A 21,574-nucleotide genomic window follows, 5' to 3' on the forward strand; every position below is an offset into this window, starting at 1 on the left:
ATTCTCCAGGTGCGAATACTGGAGCGGGTTGCCATGCCCTCATCCAGGGGATCTTCCCCACCTAGGGATGAAACCTAGTGTCTCCTGCGTCTCCTGCTTTGGCAGGCAGGTTGTTTGTCACTAGTGCCACCTGTGAGGCCTTCAATTGATCAAATCCATCCACTTAAAAATTTTTTATTTTTTTAAATTTGGCTGTGTCAGGTGTCAGTTATTGCACTTGAAATTGTCTAGGGTGGTGCCTGGACCCTCTACTTGTGGCGCCTGGGGTCAGTAGCTCTGATACATGCGGGTTTAGCTGCTCCTCAGCACATGAGATCTTAGTTCCTCGGCCAGAACCAAGTATCAAACCTGTGCCCCCCACAGTGGAAGCTCAGAGTCCTCACCACTGGACTGCCATGGCATTCCCACGCCAGCAACTTTTTCAACTTTGGTTTTGGAGACACTTGTAGATTTTCATGTAGTTGTAAACAAATGATACAGGGACCTGCTTTGTGCGCCATGCCTCACCTCTCCCAATGGGAACACTGAGCGGAATGATAGAGCACACTATTGCAACCAGAATGTGAACACTGATACCATCCACCACATGCCTGTATTGAGTTCTGTGCACTTGAATGGACCTGCCACAACCAAAGTCCACCAGAGTCTGCTTCTTACAGGCACCCTCTTCGAGACTCCTTTCTCCTCGAGCAGAAGAGCAGAAGTCGTTTCATACTTCTACCCAGGAGCCCTGAGGTCACTGAAGCTTGGAGTCCTTTATGGGGTAGTAACGAAGAAAAGTTATGATCAACCTAGATAGCATGTTGAAAAGCAAAGACATTACTTTGCCAACAAAGGTCCATCTACTCAAGGCTATGGTTTTTCCAGTGGTCATGTATGGATGTGAGAGTTGGACTGGGAAGAAAGCTGAGTGCTGAAGAATTGATGCTTTTGAACTGTGGTGTTGGAAAAGACCCTTGAGAGTCCCTTGGACTACAAGGAGACCCAACCAGTCCATTCTGAAAGAGATCAGCCCTGGGATTTCTTTGGAAGGAATGATGCTAAAGCTGAAACTCCAGTACTTTGGCCACCTCATGCAAAGAGTTGACTCATTGGAAAAGACTCTGATGCTGGGAGGGATTGGGGTCAGGAGGAGAAGGGGACGACAGAGGATGAGATGTCTGGATGGCATCACAGACTCGATGGAAGTGAGTCTGAGTGAACTCCGGAAGATGGTGATGGACAGGGAGGCCTGGCATGCTGCGATTCATGCGGTCGCAAAGAGCCGGACACGACTGAGTGAACTGAACCCCTGCCCACCTGGCCAGGCCCTCTTTTCCCAGTTGTCTGCCTAACATGCCACAGAACCGGAGAATACAAATCCTGCTCACGACTCCTAAAGACACTGGCACTCCTGCTGAGATGCAGGTCCTGGCGCGACCTCCTCTGGGACCTGCCAGGACCTATGACTCACCGTTCTGTCTGTGCTCTCCTGGGTTGACCTTGCCACCTTCTTCCTGCACAGCACTTGGCTGAAGCTTCTTGGCGGGATCAGGTATTCACCAGCGCCCAGGTACAGAACAGTCATATACCAGCTGACGTCCTCGTGGCACACTTGTGCCACAGCGACAGCAGGGTTTGAGCGCGCAAGGTTTGAGCGCAAGTACTCAGGGCATTCCGCATTTGAGCTGAGCGCCGCACTGGGCAATCTGAGGGTGTACGGGCAGCCCCCGTGAGAGATCAAGACCCCTTCTCCTACCGCCCGATTTCCGAGCACCGCCTGACGGCTAGCTCTCTGGCCACGCCGCGAGTGCGCGCGCAGAGGCCTCCGGGGACCGGCATCCCTGGCCCATTGCTGGGGGCACAGGGGACTGGCGGGCGGGCGCGGGACAGCTGCGGGGACTCGGGCGCTTCCGGCCTCACCTCCGCGGTCGCCGGCCTCCAGGGTTCCGCGCGAACAATGTCTGGGCGCCGCCCGGCCCCGGTGCCAACAAGGGGGCTTCCGCCGCCTCACGTGCAGAGCTTGTCGCCTGGGGGCGCGGGGAATGGCTGGGCCTCGAGCCGCCGCCCCAGCCGGACCTCTGGCCCCACGGGGAGAGCCACTCAGCCCCGCGCCGCTCCAGGGCACCGCAAGCCGCGCGAGCTGCAGCCGTAGCCCGCAGCTCTCTACTCCCCACAGGCGGCGGGAGGTCCCAAGCGCGCCTCTCCCCGCCCCTGCCACCCTCCGGACAGCTCGCAGCGGCCATAGCGCATCCCAACCCTGACCCGGAGGTGGAAGAGACCCCAACCAGCCCTGGTGCGAGCGGCCGTGTCCCCTTTTCCTCTGAGCGCGGGGCGAGTCCCCCTTTCCTGTGGGAACAGAGACAACGGCACGCTGCAGGGCGCGAGCTCTCTTTTTTTGTGCACGCGGGTACCCCCAACACGCGCGGCGCGGCGCGAGACCGCGGTTCTTGAGCGCTGGGTGTCGGTCCTCCCCCCGGCAAGCGCGGCGCGAAACCCCCGTTCCTGCCCAGGCGGCGCAAGCACCCCAGTTCCTGCGTGCGCGGCGGGGCGCGAGGATCCTTGTTCCTGCGCATGCTGGCCAGCCCTCCCCCTGGCATGCGAGGCGTGAATCCCCCTTTCTGCCTAGGCTGCAGGGCGCGACCTTTGCCTTCTGTCACGCGCGGGGCCCCACGCCACAGGCGACATGAGTCCCTCTTCCTGGGCGCACGGTATCAGCCCTTTCCTGTGCCTGCGTGGTGCGACGCGAGTGCCCACTTCTTGAGTGCGCTGGGCCTCCTGGTACCGGTGGTGCAAAACCAACTTGCGCGCGTGCGGAACCAGCCCTTCCCCGGGAGCGCGCGACTCGAGCCCCCCTCCCATTTCTGCTCGCGCGGCGCAGCGCGAGCACCCCGGTTTCGGCGCGCGGCGCGAGCACCCCCTTACCTGCGCAAGCGGACCATCCCTCCGCTGAGCACCCGCGGCGCCAGCGCCCCCTTCCTGACCGCGCGGCGCGGCGCGAGCCCCTGCTTTCTGGGCATGCGGCGCGAGCCCCCTTTTCTTGCGCTCGCGGGCCCCCGGGGACGGCTGTCCTTCCCCGCACACGAAGGGTCCCCCCGTCGAGGGCCGTATTTCCTCAAATCCCAAGAAGGGGGTCCCCACTCGCGGACCCCACGGCCTCCACTGGACATGGAGGGGTTCCCACCTATGGGCTGTGTGCTCTCAAACCGCGCACGGAGTGGTCCTCACTCGCGGGCAGCACGTTCTCAACTGGGCACGGAGGGGTTCCGATCCCGCGGTACTCTACCCTGAGAAAGATTGAGGGCAGGAGAAGGGGACGACAGACGATCAAATGGTTGGTTGGTATCAACCCACTCGATGGACATGAGTTTGAGCAAAATCGCAGGCTCCGGGAGTTGGTGATGGACAAGAGGCCTGCAGTGCTGCGATTCAGGGGGTCGCAAAGACACTACTGAACAAATGAGTTGACTGTCTGAAGCCGTCCCCCGCCCCTCGGCCGACCCCCGACCCCCAGCTCCCCTGCCCTGATCCAGAGCCCGCGGTATCAGCTCTCTTGTGCGCGCTCCACGCGAGGTCCCCACCTCCTGCGCACCAGGCGGGAGCACCCATTTTTTGCGCCCACGGGCCAGCCGTCCCCGAGGCAAGAGCGATGCAAACTCCCCCTTCCACGCGGCGCGACGCGAGCCCCCACTTGTTGCGCGCGCCGGGCCTCCAGGCATGGGTTGTGCAAAACCCCACTTGCTGCATGACCGGCGGGGTGCGAACCCCCTCGAGTCCCTGCGCGCGTGTGGGGCCAGCCATTTCCCGGGCACACGCGGTGCAGCCCCCGCCCCTTTTTTGCTCGCGCAGCGCGAGACCCCTCTTCCTGACCGCGCGGCGCCAGCCCCCAACTTCCTGACCACGCGGCGCGAGCCCTTGCTTCCCGGGCGCCTGTCCTGAGTTCCCCTTTCTGCGCTCCCGGGGCCGCCTGGGACGGGTGTCTTTCCCCGCACACGAAGGGTTTTCCTGTCGAGGGCCGTGTTCCCTCAACTCCCAAGAAGAGGGTCCCTACTCGCGCCTCGCGCCCTCCACTGGGCATGGAGGTGTTCCCACCCGCGGCCGTGGGTTCTCAACCGCGCACGGAGTGGTCCCCACTCCTAAGTAGGCCGCACGCCCTCAATTGGACAGGGAGGGGTCCCGACACGCGGTACTCGATCCTGGGAAAGATTGAGGGCAGGAGGAGAAGGGGACGACAGACGATGAAATGGTTGGTTGGCATCACCCACTCGATGGACATGAGTTTGAGCAAGCTCCGGGAGTTGGTCATAGACAGGAGGCCTGGCGTGCTGCAGTTCATGGGGTCGCAAAGACACGACTGAGCGACTGAATTGACTGAACCCCCCAGTCCCGTTCCTGCGCCCGCTGGATGAGCCCTCTCCAGTGGGCGCAAGGCGCGAGACTCCCCTCTTCCTGCACACCTGGTGGGAGCACCCCCTTTCCTGCGCACGCGGGCAGCCTTCCCCCAGGCACGCGCGGAGGCAGGCCCCCCGTTCTTGCCCACGCGGCGTGGCGTGAACCTCCACCCTCCCCAAACTTCCTGCGCGCGCGCTATCTCGCGTCTCCCCCTATTCCTGCACCCGCAACGTCTGCCCTCCCCGGGGCACCGGCGGCGCAATTCTTTTCCTATGCACATGCGCGGTGCGAGTCCCTGCTTTACTGCGCGCATAGAGCGGCGTGAGTCCCCAGCTGCTGAGCGCGCGGTGGAGCGAAAGCCCCTCTCCCCCATTTCTGACGCGCGGGGCCAGCGCTTACACGAGCCCCTATTTTCCTGCCCCTCCGCACGGCGCGTGCCCCACGTTGCCTGCGCGCGCACTCTTCGCGCGCAGCGCGAGCCCCCAGACCCCGTCCTGCGCACTCGGAGCGAAGCGAGCTCCCCTTCTTGCGCGCGTGGGTCCCCCTGGCACGTGCTGCTGGAGCTTCCACTTCTGCGAGAGCGGGGCCAGCCCTTCCCCGGGCGCGGGCGGCCCAAGCGCCCCCTTTCCTGCTCTCCGGGAGCGACGTGAGGTTTCTTGCGTGCGCCGAGCCTCCCAGCAAAGGCGGTGCAAAACCCCAGTTGCTGCGCGCGCAACGGGGCGCGAGCACCCCCCCTCCCCCCGACGCCGAGTACCTACGCGCCTGTGGGGCCAGCCCTTTCCCAGCGCGCGCGGCGCGAGCCCCCACCCTTGTTCCTGCGCGCATGCGAGGCCAGCCCTTTCCTGGGCGCGCGGAGCGCCAGCCCCCACCTTTCCTGCTCGCGCGGCACCGCGCGAGCATCCCTGTTCCTGCGCACTGCGGGCCCAGCTATTTCCTGGGCGCGCGTGGCGCGGCCTTCTTTCCTGCGCGCGTGGCGCGAGCACCCCAATTCCTGGCGCGCGGGGCCAGCCCTTACCCCACCCGGGCGACACGAGCTCCTACTTTTCTGCGCACGGCACGGCGTGAGCCCCCGTTGCCTGGGCGCGCACTCCTTTAATTACTGCGCGCGCAGCGCCAGCCCCACCGTCTTGCGCATACGGAGCGACGCGAGCTCCCCTTCTTGCGCGCCCGTGGAGTCCCCTGGCACATGCTGCACGTCCTGCGCGCGCTGGTCAGCCATTCCCCGGGCGCGCACGGTGCAATCCCACACATTTACTGCCCCCGCAGCACAGAGGGAGCACCCGGTTCCTGCTCGCACGGAGCGAGCCCCCACGTTTCTGGGCGCGCGGACCGTTCCTCCCCCCAGCACGCGCGGCGCGAGCCCCCCTCACTGACCACGCGGTCTGAATCCTCCTTTCTGCGCACGCGGGGCCCCATGGGACGGGTGTCCTTTTCCGCACACGAACGGTTTTCCAGTCGAGGGCTGTGTTCCCTCAATTCTCAAGAAGGTGGTCCCCACTCGCGGGCCCCGCGCCCTCCACTGGGCATGGAGCGGTTCTTTCCCGAGGGCCATGTGCCCTCAACTGCGCATGGAGGGGTTCCCACCCGCGGGCATTGTGCTCTCAACCGCTCACGGAGCAGCACCCTCTCAACTGGGCACGGAGGTGTCCCAAGCCCGCGCTACTCGATCCTGGGAAAGATTGAGGGTAGGAGAAGGGGAAGACAAAGGATGAGATGGTTGGTTGGCATCACCCACTCGATGGACATGAGTTTGAGCTCGTTCCAGGAGTTGGTGATGTACAGGAGGCCTAACCCTGCAGTCTATGTGGTGGCAAAGACACGACTGAGCGACTGAATTGACTGAAGCACCCCCCCACCCCCCAGCTTCCCCCGCGATACCTGCGTGCGCGGTTATCAGCCCTCTCCTGCGCGCGCAAGGTGCGAGCTGCCCACTTCCTCCGCACCTGGCGGGAGCACCGCTTTCTCGCGCACGCGGGCCAGCCCTACCCTAGCCCGCGTGGCGCGAGCCCCCTTTCCTACTTGCGTGGCGCAGCGCCAGCACCCCGTTTCCTGGGCGCGTGGCTCATGCACCCACGTTCCGGCTCGCTCGGACCATCCCTCCCCCCAGCGCGTGTGGCGCGAGTTCCCCCTTCCGGACGGCGCAGCGCCAGCACCCCCCTTCTTGACCAAGTGGCGCGGCGTGACCCCCTGCTTCCTGGGCTCATGTCCTGAGTCCCCCATTCTGCACTCGCGGGGCACCCTGGGACGGCTGTCCTTCCCCGCACACGAACGGGTTTCCAGTCGAGGGCCATGTTCCCTAAACTCCCAAGAAGGGGGTCCCCACTCGCGGGCCCCGCACCCTCCACTGGGCATGGAGGGATTCCTACCCTTGGGCCGTGGGCCCTCAACTGCGCATGGAGCGGTTCCCACCCGCGGGCCGTGTGCTCTCAACCACGCACGTAGTGGTCCTCACCGGCAGTACGTCCTCAACTGGACATGGAGGGGTCCCCGGTTCTCAATCCTGGGAAAGATTGAGGGGAGGAGGAGAAGGGGACGACGGACGATGAGATGGTTGGTTGGCATCACCCTCTCGATGGACATGAGTTTGAGCAAGCTCCAGGAGTTGGTCATGGACAGGAGGCCTGGCGTGCTGCAGTCTATGGGGTCGCAAAAACACGACTGAGCGAATGAATTGATTGTCTCAAGCCCTCCAAGTCCCCCCAACCCAAATCCCCCGTTCCTGCGCACGCGATATCAGCCCGCTCCAGTGCACCCGCGGCACGAGCTCACTTCCTGCGCACCTGGCGGGGTCGCCCCTTTCTTACGCACGCAAGCCAGCCCTCCCGAGGCTGGCGCAGCGCAGCGCCCGCTACCCGCCCACGCGGCGCGATGCGAACCCCCACTTCATGCACACGCCAGGTTCCCAGCACTTGCTGTGCAAAACCCCAGTTGCTGCGCGCGCGGCGGGGCACGAGCCCCCCCGAGTTCCTGAGCGTGTGTGGGGCCAGCCCTTCCCCAGGTGTGCGCGGCGCGAACCGCCCCTTTGTTACTCGCCGGCGCAGCGCGACCACTCCCGTTCCTGCGCGTGCGGAACCATTCCTACCCCCAGCACACGCGGCGCTAGCCCCCCTTTTCTGACCAGGCAACGCCAGCGTCCACCTCCCCCGCCCCAAGCTTTCCTGACCACGCGGGGCGGCGCGAGCCCCTGCTTCCTGGTCGCGTGTCCTGAATCCCCCTTTCTGCTCTCGGGGGTCCCCTCGGACAGGTGTCCTTCCCCGCGCTCGCCCATAAAGGGTTTTCCAGTCGAGGGCAGTGTTCCCTCAACTCCCAAGAAGGGGGTCCCCACCCGCGGGCCCTGTGGCCTCCACTGGGCATGGAGCGGTTCCCACCCGCGGGCCGTGAGTTCTCAACCGCGCACGGCGTAGTGCCTACTCGCGGGCAGCACGGAGGTGTCCCGAGACCGCGCTACTCGATCCTGGGAAAGATTGAGGGCAGGAGGAGAAGGGGACGACAGACATGAGATGGTTGGTTGGCATCACCCACTCGATGGACATGAGTTTGAGCAAGCTCCTGGAGCTGGTGATGGACAGGAGGCCTGGCAGGTGCTGTGATTCACGGGGTCGCAAAGAGTCGGACAAGACTGAGCGACTCAATTGAACTGAACTGCAATTACATAAACATTCCACATGATGGCACTCTAACATAAGAAACGAAAAAAAAAAACCCACCTTGCACCGTGCTCACCTCTCCCAGTTGGAACATTCAGCAGAATGATAGACCACACTATCACAACCAGGATGTGAACACTGATACCATACAGCACGTGCCTGGGTTGAGTTCTGTGCATTTGAATGGACCCGCCACAGCCAACGTCCACCAGAGCCTGCTTCTCACAGGCGCCCTCCTGGAGACTCCTTTTACAAAGGAGAAGTCCTTTCATACTAATTCCCGGGGGCCTTGTGGACACTGAAGCTTTGAATCCTTTATGGGGCGGAAACTCCTGTCCACCTGGCCAGGGCGTCTTTTCCCAGGTGTCTGCATAAGATGCCACGGAACCAGAGAATACAAATCCCGCTCGTGACCCTTAAAGACACTGGCAATCCTGCTGAGATGCAGGTCCTGGCGCGACCTCCTCTGGGACCCGCCAGGACCTCTGACTCACCGTTCTGTCTGTGCTCTCCTGGGTTGACCTTGCCACCTTCTTCCTGCACAGCACTTGGCTGACGGGATCAGGTATTCACCAGCGCCCAGCTACAGAACAGTCATATACCACCTAACGTCCTCGTCGCACACTTGTGCCACAGCGACAGCAGGGTTTGAGCGCAAAGACTGAGAGCGGTAACTACAGGCAGCGCCCACAGAGACCATTCCGCATTTGGGCTGCGCGCCGCACTGGGCAATCTGAGGATGTACGGGCAGCCCCCGTGAGAGATCAAGACCCCTTCTCCTACCGCCCGATTTCCGAGCATCGCCTGATGGCTAGCTCTGTGGCCACGCCGCGAGTGCGCGCGCAGAGGCCTCCGGGGACCGGCATCCCTGGCCCATTGCTGGGGGCACAGGGGACTGGCGGGCGGGCGCGGGACAGCTGCGGGGACTCGGGCGCTTCCGGCCTCACCTCCGCGGTCGCCGGCCTCCAGGGTTCCGCGCGAACAATGTCTGGGCGCCGCCCGGCCCCGGTGCCAACAAGGGGGCTCCCGCCGCCTCACGTGCAGAGCTTGTCGCCTGGGGGCGCGGGGAATGGCTGGGCCTCGAGCCGCCGCCCCAGCCGGACCTCTGGCCCCACGGGGAGAGCCTCTCAGCCCCGCGCCGCTCCAGGGCACCGCAAGCCGCGCGAGCTGCAGCCGTAGCCCGCAGCTCTCTACTCCCCACAGGCGGCGGGAGGTCCCAAGCGCGCCTCTCCCCGCCCCTGCCACCCTCCGGACAGCTCGCAGCGGCCATAGCGCGTCCCAACCCTGACCCGGAGGTGGAAGAGACTTCAAGACGCGCTCGCGCGTAACCGGCCCTTCTCCTGGCGCGAGAGGCACATGCCGCACTTTCCTCTGCGCGGGGGCGAGCCCCCATCTTCCGGTGAGCGCAGGGTCCACCGGCACGCGCGGCGCGAGACCCCCTTCCTGCCCACGCTGCAGGGCGCGAGCTCCGCCTTCTTGCGCACGCGGGGCCCGCAGCCACCTGCGGCGCTTGCGCGCCGGGTGTCGGCCCGCCCCGGCCCCCGTGCCCCCCCGCCCCACCCTCGACCCGGCCCCACCCCGCTCTTCTCGGCACACGCAGCGCGAAAACCCCCTTCCTGCCCAGGCGGAGCAAGCCAGCCCCGCCCCGCCCCGCCCCGCCCCTCCCCCTCCTTCTCCCCTCCCTCCCCTTCCCGGACCCCCCTTCTCATCCCCCTCCCCCCTCTTCCCCCTCCCCCTCCCCCCTCTTCCCCCTCCTCCTCCCTCTCCCCCTCCCTCTCCCCCTCCCTCTCCCCCTCCTCCTACCCCAGCTCCGCCCTACCCACTCCGCCCCTCCACCCTCCCGCCCTGCCCCCCCCCGCCCTGCCCCCCTACCCCACCCCGCCCCCCGCAGTGTAGTCAATCAATTTGCAGACTAAATTGGTTCGGCATGGCACCTTCAGTGGTGTCACGCGGAGGGCAGACTAGGCCAGGGTGGGCCTAGCCTAATCTGTGGTGTCATTCAAATGGCAGACTAGCCTGTTCAGTTCAGTTCAGTTCAGTCGCTCAGTCCTTTCCGACTCTGGGACCCCATGAATCACAGCACCTGACAGGCTTCCTGTCCATCACCAACTCCTGGAGTACACTCAAACTCACCGCCTTTGAGTCGGTGATGCCATCCAGCCATCTCATACTTAGTTGTCCCCGTTTCCTCCTGTCCCCAATCCCTCCCAGCATCCGAGTCTTTTCCAATGAGTCAACTCTTCACATGAGGTGGCCAAAGTCCTGGAGTTTCAGCTTTACCATCAGTCCTTCCAAAGAACACTCAGGACTGATCTTTAGAATGAACTCGTTGGATCTCCTTGCAGTTCAAGGGACTCTCAAGAGGTTTCTCCAACACTACATTCCAAAAGCATCAGTTCTTTGGTGTTCAGCTTTCTCCACAGTCCAACTCTCACATCCATACATGACCCCTGGGAAAATCATAACCTTGACTAGATGGACCTTTGTTGGCAAAGTAATGTCTCTGCTTTTTAATATGCTATCTAGGTTAGTCATAACTTTTGTTCCAAGGAGTAATTGTCTTTAAATTTCATGGCTTCAATCACCATCTGCAGTGATTTTGGAGCCCCCCCAAAATAAAGTCTGACACTGTATCCACTATTTCTCCATCTATTTCCCATGAAGTGATGGGACCAGATGTCATGATCTTAGTTTTCTGAATGTTGAGCTTTAAGCCAACTTTTTCACTCTCCTCTTTTACTTTCAAGAGCCATACTGGATTAATCCATAGTCTCAATCAGAAGACAGACTAGCCAGGGTGGGCCTGGCCTAAGCAGTGGTGTCAATCGAATGTCAGAAGCCTGTGTGGTCCTGGCCTAATCCATGGTCTGATTCAAATGACAGACTAGCCTGGGTGGGCCTGGCCTGATCAATGGTGTCTGTCAAAATGCAGAGTCGCCTGATTAAACCTGGCATAATCCATGGCTCAGTGAAATTTCAGACTAGCCTAATTTGGTACCTGGCCAAATTAGTGGTGTCAGTAGAAAGGCAGACAAGCCTGCGTGGGCCTGGCCTAATCCGTGAGCTCTGTCAAACGACAGACTAGCCTGTTCGTATTGGCCTAATCCACGGTCTCAATCAAAAGCCAGAGTAGCCAGGGTGGACCTAGCCTAATTAGTGCTGTCAATCGAGAGGCCGACTAGCGTGGGTTGGCCTGGCCTGATCAGTGGTGTCAACCGAAAGGCAGAGTAGCCTGTGTGGTCCAGGCCTATTCCATGGTCTCAGTCGAATGGCAAACTAGCCTGTTGCTACTGGCCTAATCAGTCTCATTGAAAAGGGAGACTAGCCTGGGTGGTCCTGGCCTAAACAGTGGTGTCAATCCAAGGCAGACTAACCTTGGGGTGGGTCTGGTCTAATCAGTGGTGTAATCGAAAGACAGAAAGCCTGGGTAGTACTAACCTATCCATGATCCCAATCAAATTGCACACTAGACTGGGTGGGCCTGGCCTGATCAGTGGTATCTGTCAAAATGCAGAGTCACCTGAGTTAGCCTGGCATAATCCATGTGCCAATTAAAGGGCAGAGTAGCTTAGGTGGGCCTAGTTTAATCCGTGGTCTCAATCAAAAGATAGACAAGCCTGGATGGCCCTTACCACATCAGTGGTGTCAATCAAAATGCAGAGTAGCCTGTGTGGTCCTGCCCTAATACGTGGTCTCAGTCAAATGACAGACTAGCCTGTTGGTACTGGCCTAGTCCGTGGTCTCAATCGAAAGGCAGACTAGCCTGTGTGGGCCTGGCCTAAGCAGTGGTGTCAATCGAAGACAGAGTAGCCTGGGTGGTACTGGTCTAATCCATGGTCTCTATCAAATGGCAGACTAGCCTGGGTGGGCCTTGCCTGATCAATAGTGTCATCAAAATGCAGAGTTGCCTGAGTAAGCCTGGCATAATCCATGGCTCAGTCAAATTTCAGACTAGCCTATGTGGCCCTGGCATAATGTACTTGGGATTAGTCAAATAACAGACTGGCCTGTCATACTGGCCCAATCTGTGGTCTCAATCAAAATGCAGACATGACTGAGTGGGCCTTGCCTAATCAGTGGTGTCAATTGGAGGGCAGACTGGCGTGGGTGGGCCCAGCCTAATCAAAAAGCAGATTAGCCAGGGTGGGCCTGGCTTAATCAGTACTGTTAACTGAAAGGCAGACTAGCGTGGGAGGGTCTGGCCTAATCAGTGGTGTCAATTGAAAGGCAGAGTAGCCTTCGTGGTCCTAGCCTCTTTCATGGTCTCAGTCAAATAGCAGACTAGCCTGCTGGTACTGGCCTAATTGGTGTCAATCGAAAGGCAGACTAGGCTGGCTGGGCCTGACCTAAGCAGTGGTGTCAATGGAAAGGCAGACTAGTCTGTGTGTGCCTGGCTTAAGAAGTACTGGCTCAATAAATGCCAGACTAGCTGGGGTGGGCCTGACCTAACCCATGGGTCAGTCAGATGACAGACTAGCTTGTTGATACTGCCCTAATTCATGGTCTCAGTCAAAAGGCAGACAGGGCTGGGTTGTCCTGGCCTAATCAGTGATGTCAGTTGAAATGCAAACTAGCCTGGGGCGGCCTGGCCTAAGCAGTACTCACAATCCAATGACAGACGAGCCTGAGTGGGCATGGCCTAAGCAGTGTACTCAATTCGCAACCTAACCTGGGTGGGCATGGCCTAATCTGTGGTGTCAATCAGAGGGCAGACTAGCCTGGGTGAGTGAAGCCTAATCCATGGTCTCAATTGAAAGGTAGAAAGCCTGGGTGAATCTAGCCTAATCAGAGGTGTCAATTGAAACAGACAGGTAGCCTGTCTGTTCCTGGCTTAATAGTGGTCTCAGTTAAATAACAGGCTAGCCTGTTGGTACATCCCTAATACGTGGTCTCAATCCAATGGCAGAGTAGCTGGGTGGGCCTGCCCTAAGCAGTAATGTCATCTGAAAAGTAGAGTAGCCTGGGTCGACTTGACTAATCTGTGGTCTCAATCCAATGGCAAACCAGCCTTGATGGTCCTGGCCTGGTCAGTGGTGTTTTTCAAATTGCAGAGTCGCCTGAATGAGCCTGGCATAATCCTTGGGGCCAATAGCCTGGGTGGGCCTTGCATAATCAGTGGTGTCAATAGAAAGGCAGACTAGCCTTGGTTTGCCTGGCCTAATCAGTGATGTCTATCGAAATGCAGTCTACCCTGGGAGGGCCTGGCCTAAGGAGAGCTCTCAGTCAAATGTCAGACTAGCCTGGGTGGGCATAGCCTAATCTGTGGGTCATTGGAATGGCAGTCTAACATGTGTAGTCCTGGCCTAATCCATGGGATCAGTCAAATGATAGACTAGCCTGTTGATACTGGCCTAATCCGTGGTCTCAATAAAAGGGAGTCTTGCCTGGGTGGGCCCGGCCTCCTATGTGGTGTCAATCAAATGGCAGACTAGCCTGGGTTGTCCTGATCTGTTCCGTGTTCAGTCAAATGACAGGCTAGCCTGTTGGTACTGGCCAATTCGTGGTCTCAATCAAAAGGCACAGTAGCCTGGGTGGGCCTGGCCTAATCAGTGGTGTCAACTGAAAGGCAGACTAGCCTGGGTGAGCCTAGCCTAATCAGTGGTGTCAACTGAAAGGAACACTAGCCTGTGTGGTACTGGCCTATTCCGTGGTCTCAGTCAAATAGAAGACTAGCCTTTTGGTACTAGCCTAATCAGTCTCAATCAAAAGGCAGGCTAGCTTATGTGGGGCTGGCCAAATCACTGGTGTCAATCAGAAATGCGAGCTAGCCCTTGCAGGTTGTCTTAGCAGTACTCTCAGTCAAATGGCAGATTAACCTGGGTGGGAATGGCATAAGCAGGGAGCGGCGGGGGAGCGGCGGGGGGGCGGGGGGGGCCGACACCCGGCGCGCAAGCGCCGCAGGTGGCTGCGGGCCCCGCGTGCGCAAGAAGGTGGAGCTCGCGCCCTGCAGCGTGGGCAGGAAGGGGGTCTCGCGCCGCGCGTGCCGGTGGACCCTGCGCTCACCGGAAGATGGGGGCTCGCCCCCGCGCAGAGGAAAGTGCGGCATGTGCCTCTCGCGCCAGGAGAAGGGCCGGTTACGCGCGAGCGCGTCTTGAAGTCTCTTCCACCTCCGGGTCAGGGTTGGGACGCGCTATGGCCGCTGCGAGCTGTCCGGAGGGTGGCAGGGGCGGGGAGAGGCGCGCTTGGGACCTCCCGCCGCCTGTGGGGAGTAGAGAGCTGCGGGCTACGGCTGCAGCTCGCGCGGCTTGCGGTGCCCTGGAGCGGCGCGGGGCTGAGAGGCTCTCCCCGTGGGGCCAGAGGTCCGGCTGGGGCGGCGGCTCGAGGCCCAGCCATTCCCCGCGCCCCCAGGCGACAAGCTCTGCACGTGAGGCGGCGGGAGCCCCATTGTTGGCACCGGGGCCGGGCGGCGCCCAGACATTGTTCGCGCGGAACCCTGGAGGCCGGCGACCGCGGAGGTGAGGCCGGAAGCGCCCGAGTCCCCGCAGCTGTCCCGCGCCCGCCCGCCAGTCCCCTGTGCCCCCAGCAATGGGCCAGGGATGCCGGTCCCCGGAGGCCTCTGCGCGCGCACTCGCGGCGTGGCCAGAGAGCTAGCCATCAGGCGATGCTCGGAAATCGGGTGGTAGGAGAAGGGGTCTTGATCTCTGACATTTGACTGAGAGCTCTCCTTAGGCCAGGCCCTCCCAGGGTAGACTGCATTTCGATAGACACTGTTTAGGCCAGGCCCACTCATGCTAGACAAATGACAGGGACTAGTCTGAGGTTATTGATATTTCTCCCGGCAATCTTGATTCCAGCTTGTGTCTTCCAGTCCAACGTTTCTCATGATATACTCTGCATATAAGTTAAATAAGCAGGGTGACAGTATACAGCCTTGACATACTCCTTTTCCTATTTGGAACCAGTCTGTTGTTCCATGTCCAGTTCTAACTGTTGCTTCCCGACCTGCATACAGATTTCTCAAGAGGCAGGTCAGGTGGTCTGGTATTCCCATCTGTCTCAGTTTCCACAGTTTATTGTGATCCACACAGTCAAAGGCTTTGGCATAGTCAATAAAGCAGAGAGAGATGTTTTTCTGGAACTCTGTTGCTTTTCCATGACCCAGCAGATGTTGGCAATTTGATCTCTGGTTCCTCTGCCCTTTCTAAAACCAGATTGAACCTCAGGAAGTTCACAGTTCACCTATTGCTGAAGCCTGGCTTGGAGAATTTTGAGCATTACTTTACTAGCATGTGAGATGAGTGCAATTGTGCGGCAGTTTGAGCTTCTTTGGCATTGCCTTTCTTTGGAATTGGAATGAAAACTGACCTTTTCCAGTCCTGTGGCCACTCCAAATTTGCTGGCATATTGAGTGCGTCACTTTCACAGCATCATCTTTCATGATTTGAAATAGCTCAACTGAAATTCCATCACCTCCACTAGCTTTGTTCGTGGGGATGCTTTCCAAGGCCCACTTGACTTCACATTCCAGGATGTATGGCTCTAGATTAGTGATCACACCATCATGATTAGCTCGGTGGTGAAGATCTTTTTGTACAGTTTTTCTGTGTATTCTTGCCCCATCTTCTTAATATCTTCTGCTTCTGTTAGGTCCATACCATTTCTGTCCTTTATTGAGCCCATCTTTGCCTGGAATGTTCCCTTGAAGGTGAAGTCGCTCAGTCGTGTCCGATTCTTTGCGACCCTGTGGATTGTAGCCTACCAGGCTCCTCTGTCCATGGGATTCTCCAGGCAAGAATACTGCAGTGGGTTGCCATTTCCTTCTCCAGGGGATCTTCCTGACCCAGGTATCGAACCCAGGTCTCCCGCATTGGAGGCAGACGCTTTAACCTCTGAGTCACCAGGGGTCCCCTTGGTATCTGTAATTTTCTTGAAGAGATCTCTAGTCTTTCCCATTCTGTTCTTTTCCTTATTTCTTTGCATTGATCACTGAGGAAGGCTTTCTTATCTCTTCTTTCTATTCTCTGATCTCTGCATTCAGATGCTTATATCTTTCCTTTTCTCCTTTGCTTTTCACCTCTCTTCTATTCACAGCTATTTGTAAGGCCTCTCCAGACAGCCATTTTGCTTTTTTGCATTTCTTTTCCATGGGGATGGTCTTGATCCTTGTCTCCTGTACAATGTCACGAACCTCATTCCATAGTTCATCAGGCACTCTGTCTATCGGATCTAGTCCCTTAAATCTATTTCTCTCTTCCACTGTATAATCATAAGGGATTTGATTGAGGTCATACCTGAATGGTCTAGTGGTTTGCTCTACTTTCTTCAATTTGAGTCTGAATTTGGTAATGAGTTTATGATCTGAGCCACAGTCAGCTCCTGGTCTTGATTTTGTTGACTGTACAGAGCTTCTACATCTTTGGCTGCCAAGTATATATTCAGTCTGATTTCATTGTTGACTATCTGGTGCCATTCCAGTCCATTTTAGTTTGCTAATTCCTAGAATGTCAATGTTCACTCTTGCCATCTCTTGTTTGAGCACTTCCAATTTGCCTTGATTCATGGACCTGACATTCCAGGTTTCTATGCAATATTGCTCTTTACAGCATTGGACCTTGCTTCTATCACCAGTCACATCCACAGCTGGGTATTGTTTTTGCTTTGGCTCCATCCCTTCATTCTTTCTGGAGTTATTTCTCCACTGATCTCCAGTAGCATATTGCGCACCTACTGACCTGGGGATTTCCTCTTTCGGTATCCTATCATTTTGCCTTTTCATACTGTTCATGGGGTTCTCAAGGCAAGAATACTGAAGTGGTTTGCCATTCCCTTCTCCAGTGGACCACATTCTGTCAGACCTCTCCACCATGACCTGCCCGTCTTGGGTTGCCCCGTGGGCATGGATTAGTTTCATTGAATTAGTCAAGGCTGTGGTGCTAGTGTAATTAGATTGACTAGTTTTCTGTGAGTATGGTTTCAGTGTGTCTGCCCTCTGATGCCCTCTTACAACACCTACCTTCTTACTTGGGTTTCTCTTACCTTGGACTTGGGGTATCTCTTCACGGCTGCTCCAGCAAAGCACAGCTGCTGCTCCTTACCTTGGATGAGGGGTATCTCCTTACCACCGCCCTTCCTGACCTTCAACGTGGGATAGCTCCTCTAGGCCCTCCTGCACCCGGGCAGCCACTGCTCCTCGGGTTGCTCCTCCCGGCTGCTGCCCCTAGCTTTGGGCGCTGCCCCTGGCCCCCAGCTCGGAGTGCCTCCTCCCGGCCGCCAACCCCGGCCTTGGGCTCGAGGTTGCTTCTCCTGGCTGCCCCTGACCTCGAACAAAGGCTGGCTCCTTTGGCTGCCACCCCTGGCCTTGGACCTAATTCGTGGCATTGATCAAAATACAGACTAGCCTGGGAGGGCCTGGCCTAAGCAGTGCTCACAAACAAATGGCATGTTAGCCTGGGTGGTCTGTCCTAATTCTCAGGCTCAATTGAAAGGCAGTCCCTGGGTAGGACTGGCTTAAGCAGTGTTCTCAAACAAATGGTAGATTGGACTAGACTGGGTAGACTAATCTGTGGTCTTACTTCATGGGCAGACTAGCCTGGGTGGGCCTGGCCTAAGCACTGGTCACAATCAAATGGCAGATTATTCTGGGTGTGAATGGCCTAATCATTGGGTTTAGTCAAATGATAGGCTCGCCTGGGTGGGCTGGGCCTAATCCATTGTCGCAGTCAAATGACAGACTAGCCTGTTGGTACTGGCCTAATCCATGGTCTCAATCAAATGTTAGACTAGCCTGGGTGGGCCTGACCTTATTAGTGGTGTCAATCAAAAAGCAGACTAGCCTGGGTCGTCCTGGCCTAATCCGTGGTCTCAACTCAAAGGCAGAGTAGCCTGAGTGGGCCTGGCCAGATCAGTGGTGTCAATCGAAAGGCACAGTAGCCTGGGTGGAAGTGTCCTAAGGAATGCTCTCAAACAAAAGTCAGAGTAGCCTGGGTGGTGAGGCCTAATTCATGGTCTCAATTCAAAGGCAGATTTGCCTGGGTGGGCCTGGCCAAATCAGTGGTGACAATCAAAAGGTGGACTAGTCGGGTGGGGCTGATCTAATCCATTATGTCAATCAAACAGCAGACTAGTCTGATTTGGTCTGGCCTAATCCGTATCATCAGTCAATGGCTGACTAGACTAGGTGGGCCTGTCCTAATCAGTGATGCCAGTCAAAATGCAGACTCGCCTGTGTGGGCCTGACCTAATCTGTGGTTTTGATCAAAATGCAGGCTAGCCTAGGTGGGCCTGGACTAAGCAGTGCTCTCAATCAAATGGGAGACTAGCCTGGGAGGTTGTGGCCTAATCCAAGGTGTCAGTCAAATGGCACTAGCCTAGATTGGCCTGGCTAATCCTTCATGTCAGTCAAATGACAGACTAGCCTTGGTGGCCCTGGCCTAATCAGTGGTATCAGTCAAAATGCAGACTCTCCTGTGTGGGCCTGACCTAATCGTGGTCTTGATCAAAATGCACACTAGCCCAGGTGGTCCTGGCCTAAGCAGTGCTCTCAATCAAATAACAGACAAGTCTGGGTGGTCCTGGCCTAATCCGTGGGCTCAGTCAAATGAGAGACTAGCCTGTTGGTACTGGCTTAATCCGTGGTCTCAATCAAAAGGCTGACTAGCCTGGGTTGGCCTTGCCTAAGCAGTGGTGTCAATCAATAGGCCGACTAGCCTGGGTGGGCCTTGCCTAAGCAGTGCTCTCAAACAAATGGAAGACTAGCCTCGGTGGTCCTGGCCTTATTCATGGTCTCAATTCAAAGGCAGACTTGACTGTGTGGTCCTGGCCAAATCTGTGGTCTCAGTCAAATGAAGATAAGCCTGTTGGTACTAGCCTAATCTGTGTTCTCAATCAAATGGCAAGGTAGATGACCCTGGCTTAATCCGTGGTCTCAGCCAAATGACAGTGTAGCCTCTTGAACTGGTCTAATCTGTGGTCTCAAACAAAAGGCAGACTAGCCTGGGTGGGCCTGGCCTAATCAGTGGTGTCAATGGAAAGGCAGACAAGCCTGTTTGGGCCTGGCCTAAACAGTGCTTTCAATCAAATGGCCAACAGCCTGTGTGGCCCTGGCCTATTCTGTTGGCTCAGTCAAATGACAGACTAGCCTGTTCAGTTCAGTCACACAGTCAAGTCTGACTCTTTGTAACCCCATGAATTACAGCATGCCATGCGTCCCTGTCCATCACCAACTTCTGGAGCCTACCCAAACCCATGTCCTTTGAGTCGGTTATGCTATCCACACATTTCATCCTCTGTCATCTGCTTCTCCTCCTGACTCCAGTTTTTCCTAGCATCAGGGTCTTTTTCAAAGAGTCAGCTCTTTGCATCATGTGGCCAAAGTATTGGAGTTTGAGCTCTAACATCAGTCCTTCCAATGATCACCTCAGACTGATCTGCTTTAGGATGGACTGGTTGGATCTCCTTGCAGCCCAAAGGATTCTCAAGAGTCTTCTCCAACACCACAGTTCAAAAGCATGAATTCTTTGGTGCTCAGCCTTCTTTATAGTCCAACTCTAACATCCATACATGACTACTGGAAAAACCGTAGCCTTAACTAGATGGACCTTTGTTGACCGAGTAATGTCTCTATTTTTTAATATGCTGTCCAGGTTGGCCATAACTTTCCTTCCAAGGAGTAAGTATCTTTTAATTTCATGGCTTCAGTCACCATCTGCAGTGATTTTGGAGCCCCCCAAAATAAAGTCTGACACTGTTTCCTCTGTTTTCCTATCTAGTTCCCATGAAGTGATGGGATTAGATGCCATGATCTTAGTTTTCTGAATGTTGAGCTTTAATCCAAATTTTCCACTCTCCTCTTTCACTTTTATCAAGAGGCTCTTTTCTTCTTCTTCACTTTCTGCCATAAGGGTGGTGTCATCTGCATATGTGAGGTTATTGATATTTCTCCTGCAATCTTGATTCCAGCTTGTGCTTCTTCCGCCCAGCGTTTCTCATGATGTACTCTGCATAGAAGTTAAATAGGCAGGGTGACTATATACAGCCTTGACATAGTCCATTTCCTATTTGGAACCAGTCTGTTGTTCCATGTCCAGTTCTAACTGTTGCTTCCTGACCTGCACACAGGTTTCTCAAGAGGCAGGTCAGGTGGTCTGGTACAGTTAAAGGGTTTGGCATAGTCAATGAAGTAGAGAGGAACCGAAGAAAGAAAAGAAAGAATAGATATCCAAAATTAAGTAGAGGTAGATGAAAAGGCTTATATATATTAAATATTAACTGCAAGGGGAAAAGAAGAGTGGGAAAGGCAAGTAAAGGGATAAATGTAGAAAAACATAATAGGTTGAAAATTTTTTTAATTCTAATTATAAAGAGAAAAAATAACAGAAGTAAAAAGAAAAAGGAAAAAAAGAAAAGAAAAGAAAAGGAAAACTCCACAGAACTGTAAAAGCCCAACATAGAGGCCAAGATTTATAGCAACAATAAAAAGTGTGATGGAATTTACACATATACATGTACACCCATAAGCCAAATCTAAAGAGTCCCAGAAAAATGAGTTACAATAGATCAAACTCTCTAAAATAGCAAACCAAAATTATATCTACCAGAAGAAAACTCTAACTAAAGCAAAACTGGAGCAAGGTGTCAATTGGGGAATAAAGCAATGAAAATAAAATTAGCAAAATGTTGAGCAGAAAGGAAATAAAAGAAAGAAATAATAGATATACAAAAGTAAAAGAGGTAGATGAAGATTTATAAACATAAAGATTAACCACAGGGGAAAAGAAGAATAGGAAAGGCAAACAAAGGAATAAATGTAGAAAAAATTATAATAAGGTTTTCAAAAATAAGATCAAAGCCCCTGTGTGCCCCACAACTAAGACTAGGTACAGCCAAATAGATAAACATTTTTTAAAAAGTAATAAAAATTAAACATGGATGGCCTAGCTGAATGACAGGATGCCTCATCACGTTTGTCCCCTGGATACTAGTGATGTCCAGGGCTGGATAATCCTCTGTCAGGGTTGTCCCTTACCTGAAGGATGTCTATGATCGCCATTCCTGGTCTCTGCTCACTGTGTGTCAGTAGCATGCCCCACCTCCCCCGCCACCAATAATAACTGGAATGCCCCCAGATACTGTGTGGTATGTACCGTGACGGACAAAAGTAATCATTCCCAAGTGGGAACCTCCACTTTAGAGAAAGGATAAAGTGCCTGCCACACTCATGACAACCCTTGGTAGAACACAACAGGAAACAGGACAGCTCTGAAACACCCTTTCAACCTCCTGCCCTGTTGAGATGCATCTACCATGGCAGGATGCTGACAGCCTCCTGTCTCCTACAGAAAGTTTTTCGAGATTTCCCTGGTGGTCCAGGGGTGAAGACTCCATGCTTCCGATACAGAAGGTGTGGGTTCAACCCCTGGTCAGGGAACCGGGCTCCACATATCACACCACTGTCATGCAACATGGCCCCCAAATTGAAGATCTCCCACCAGCAATAGGAGAGGCCAGCCAATTAGGCTGAGTAGAAGCCCTATATCTGACATCACATCCACTGTAATGACAACATTACACCCACTGTATGTGATATCACATCTACTCTATGATGTCACTTTCACTCT

General features: G+C 56.1%; 1 protein-coding gene across 1 annotated transcript in view; it reads left to right on the top strand.

Moving 5' to 3' along the window:
* Nucleotides 1-9,374: 9,374 nt before the first annotated feature.
* Nucleotides 9,375-21,574, top strand: part of LOC132658880 (uncharacterized) — a 28,209-nt gene continuing 16,009 nt past the window's right edge. Inside the window, exons 1-2 of the mRNA XM_060408483.1 lie at nucleotides 9,375-9,545; nucleotides 13,858-14,473. Of these exons, the coding sequence (XP_060264466.1) occupies nucleotides 9,375-9,545; nucleotides 13,858-14,473 (787 nt within the window). The remainder of the gene's footprint in view (nucleotides 9,546-13,857; nucleotides 14,474-21,574) is intronic.

The sequence above is a fragment of the Ovis aries genome, chromosome Y (genome assembly GCF_016772045.2).
Source record: "Ovis aries strain OAR_USU_Benz2616 breed Rambouillet chromosome Y, ARS-UI_Ramb_v3.0, whole genome shotgun sequence".
Taxonomy (NCBI): Eukaryota; Metazoa; Chordata; class Mammalia; order Artiodactyla; family Bovidae; genus Ovis; species Ovis aries.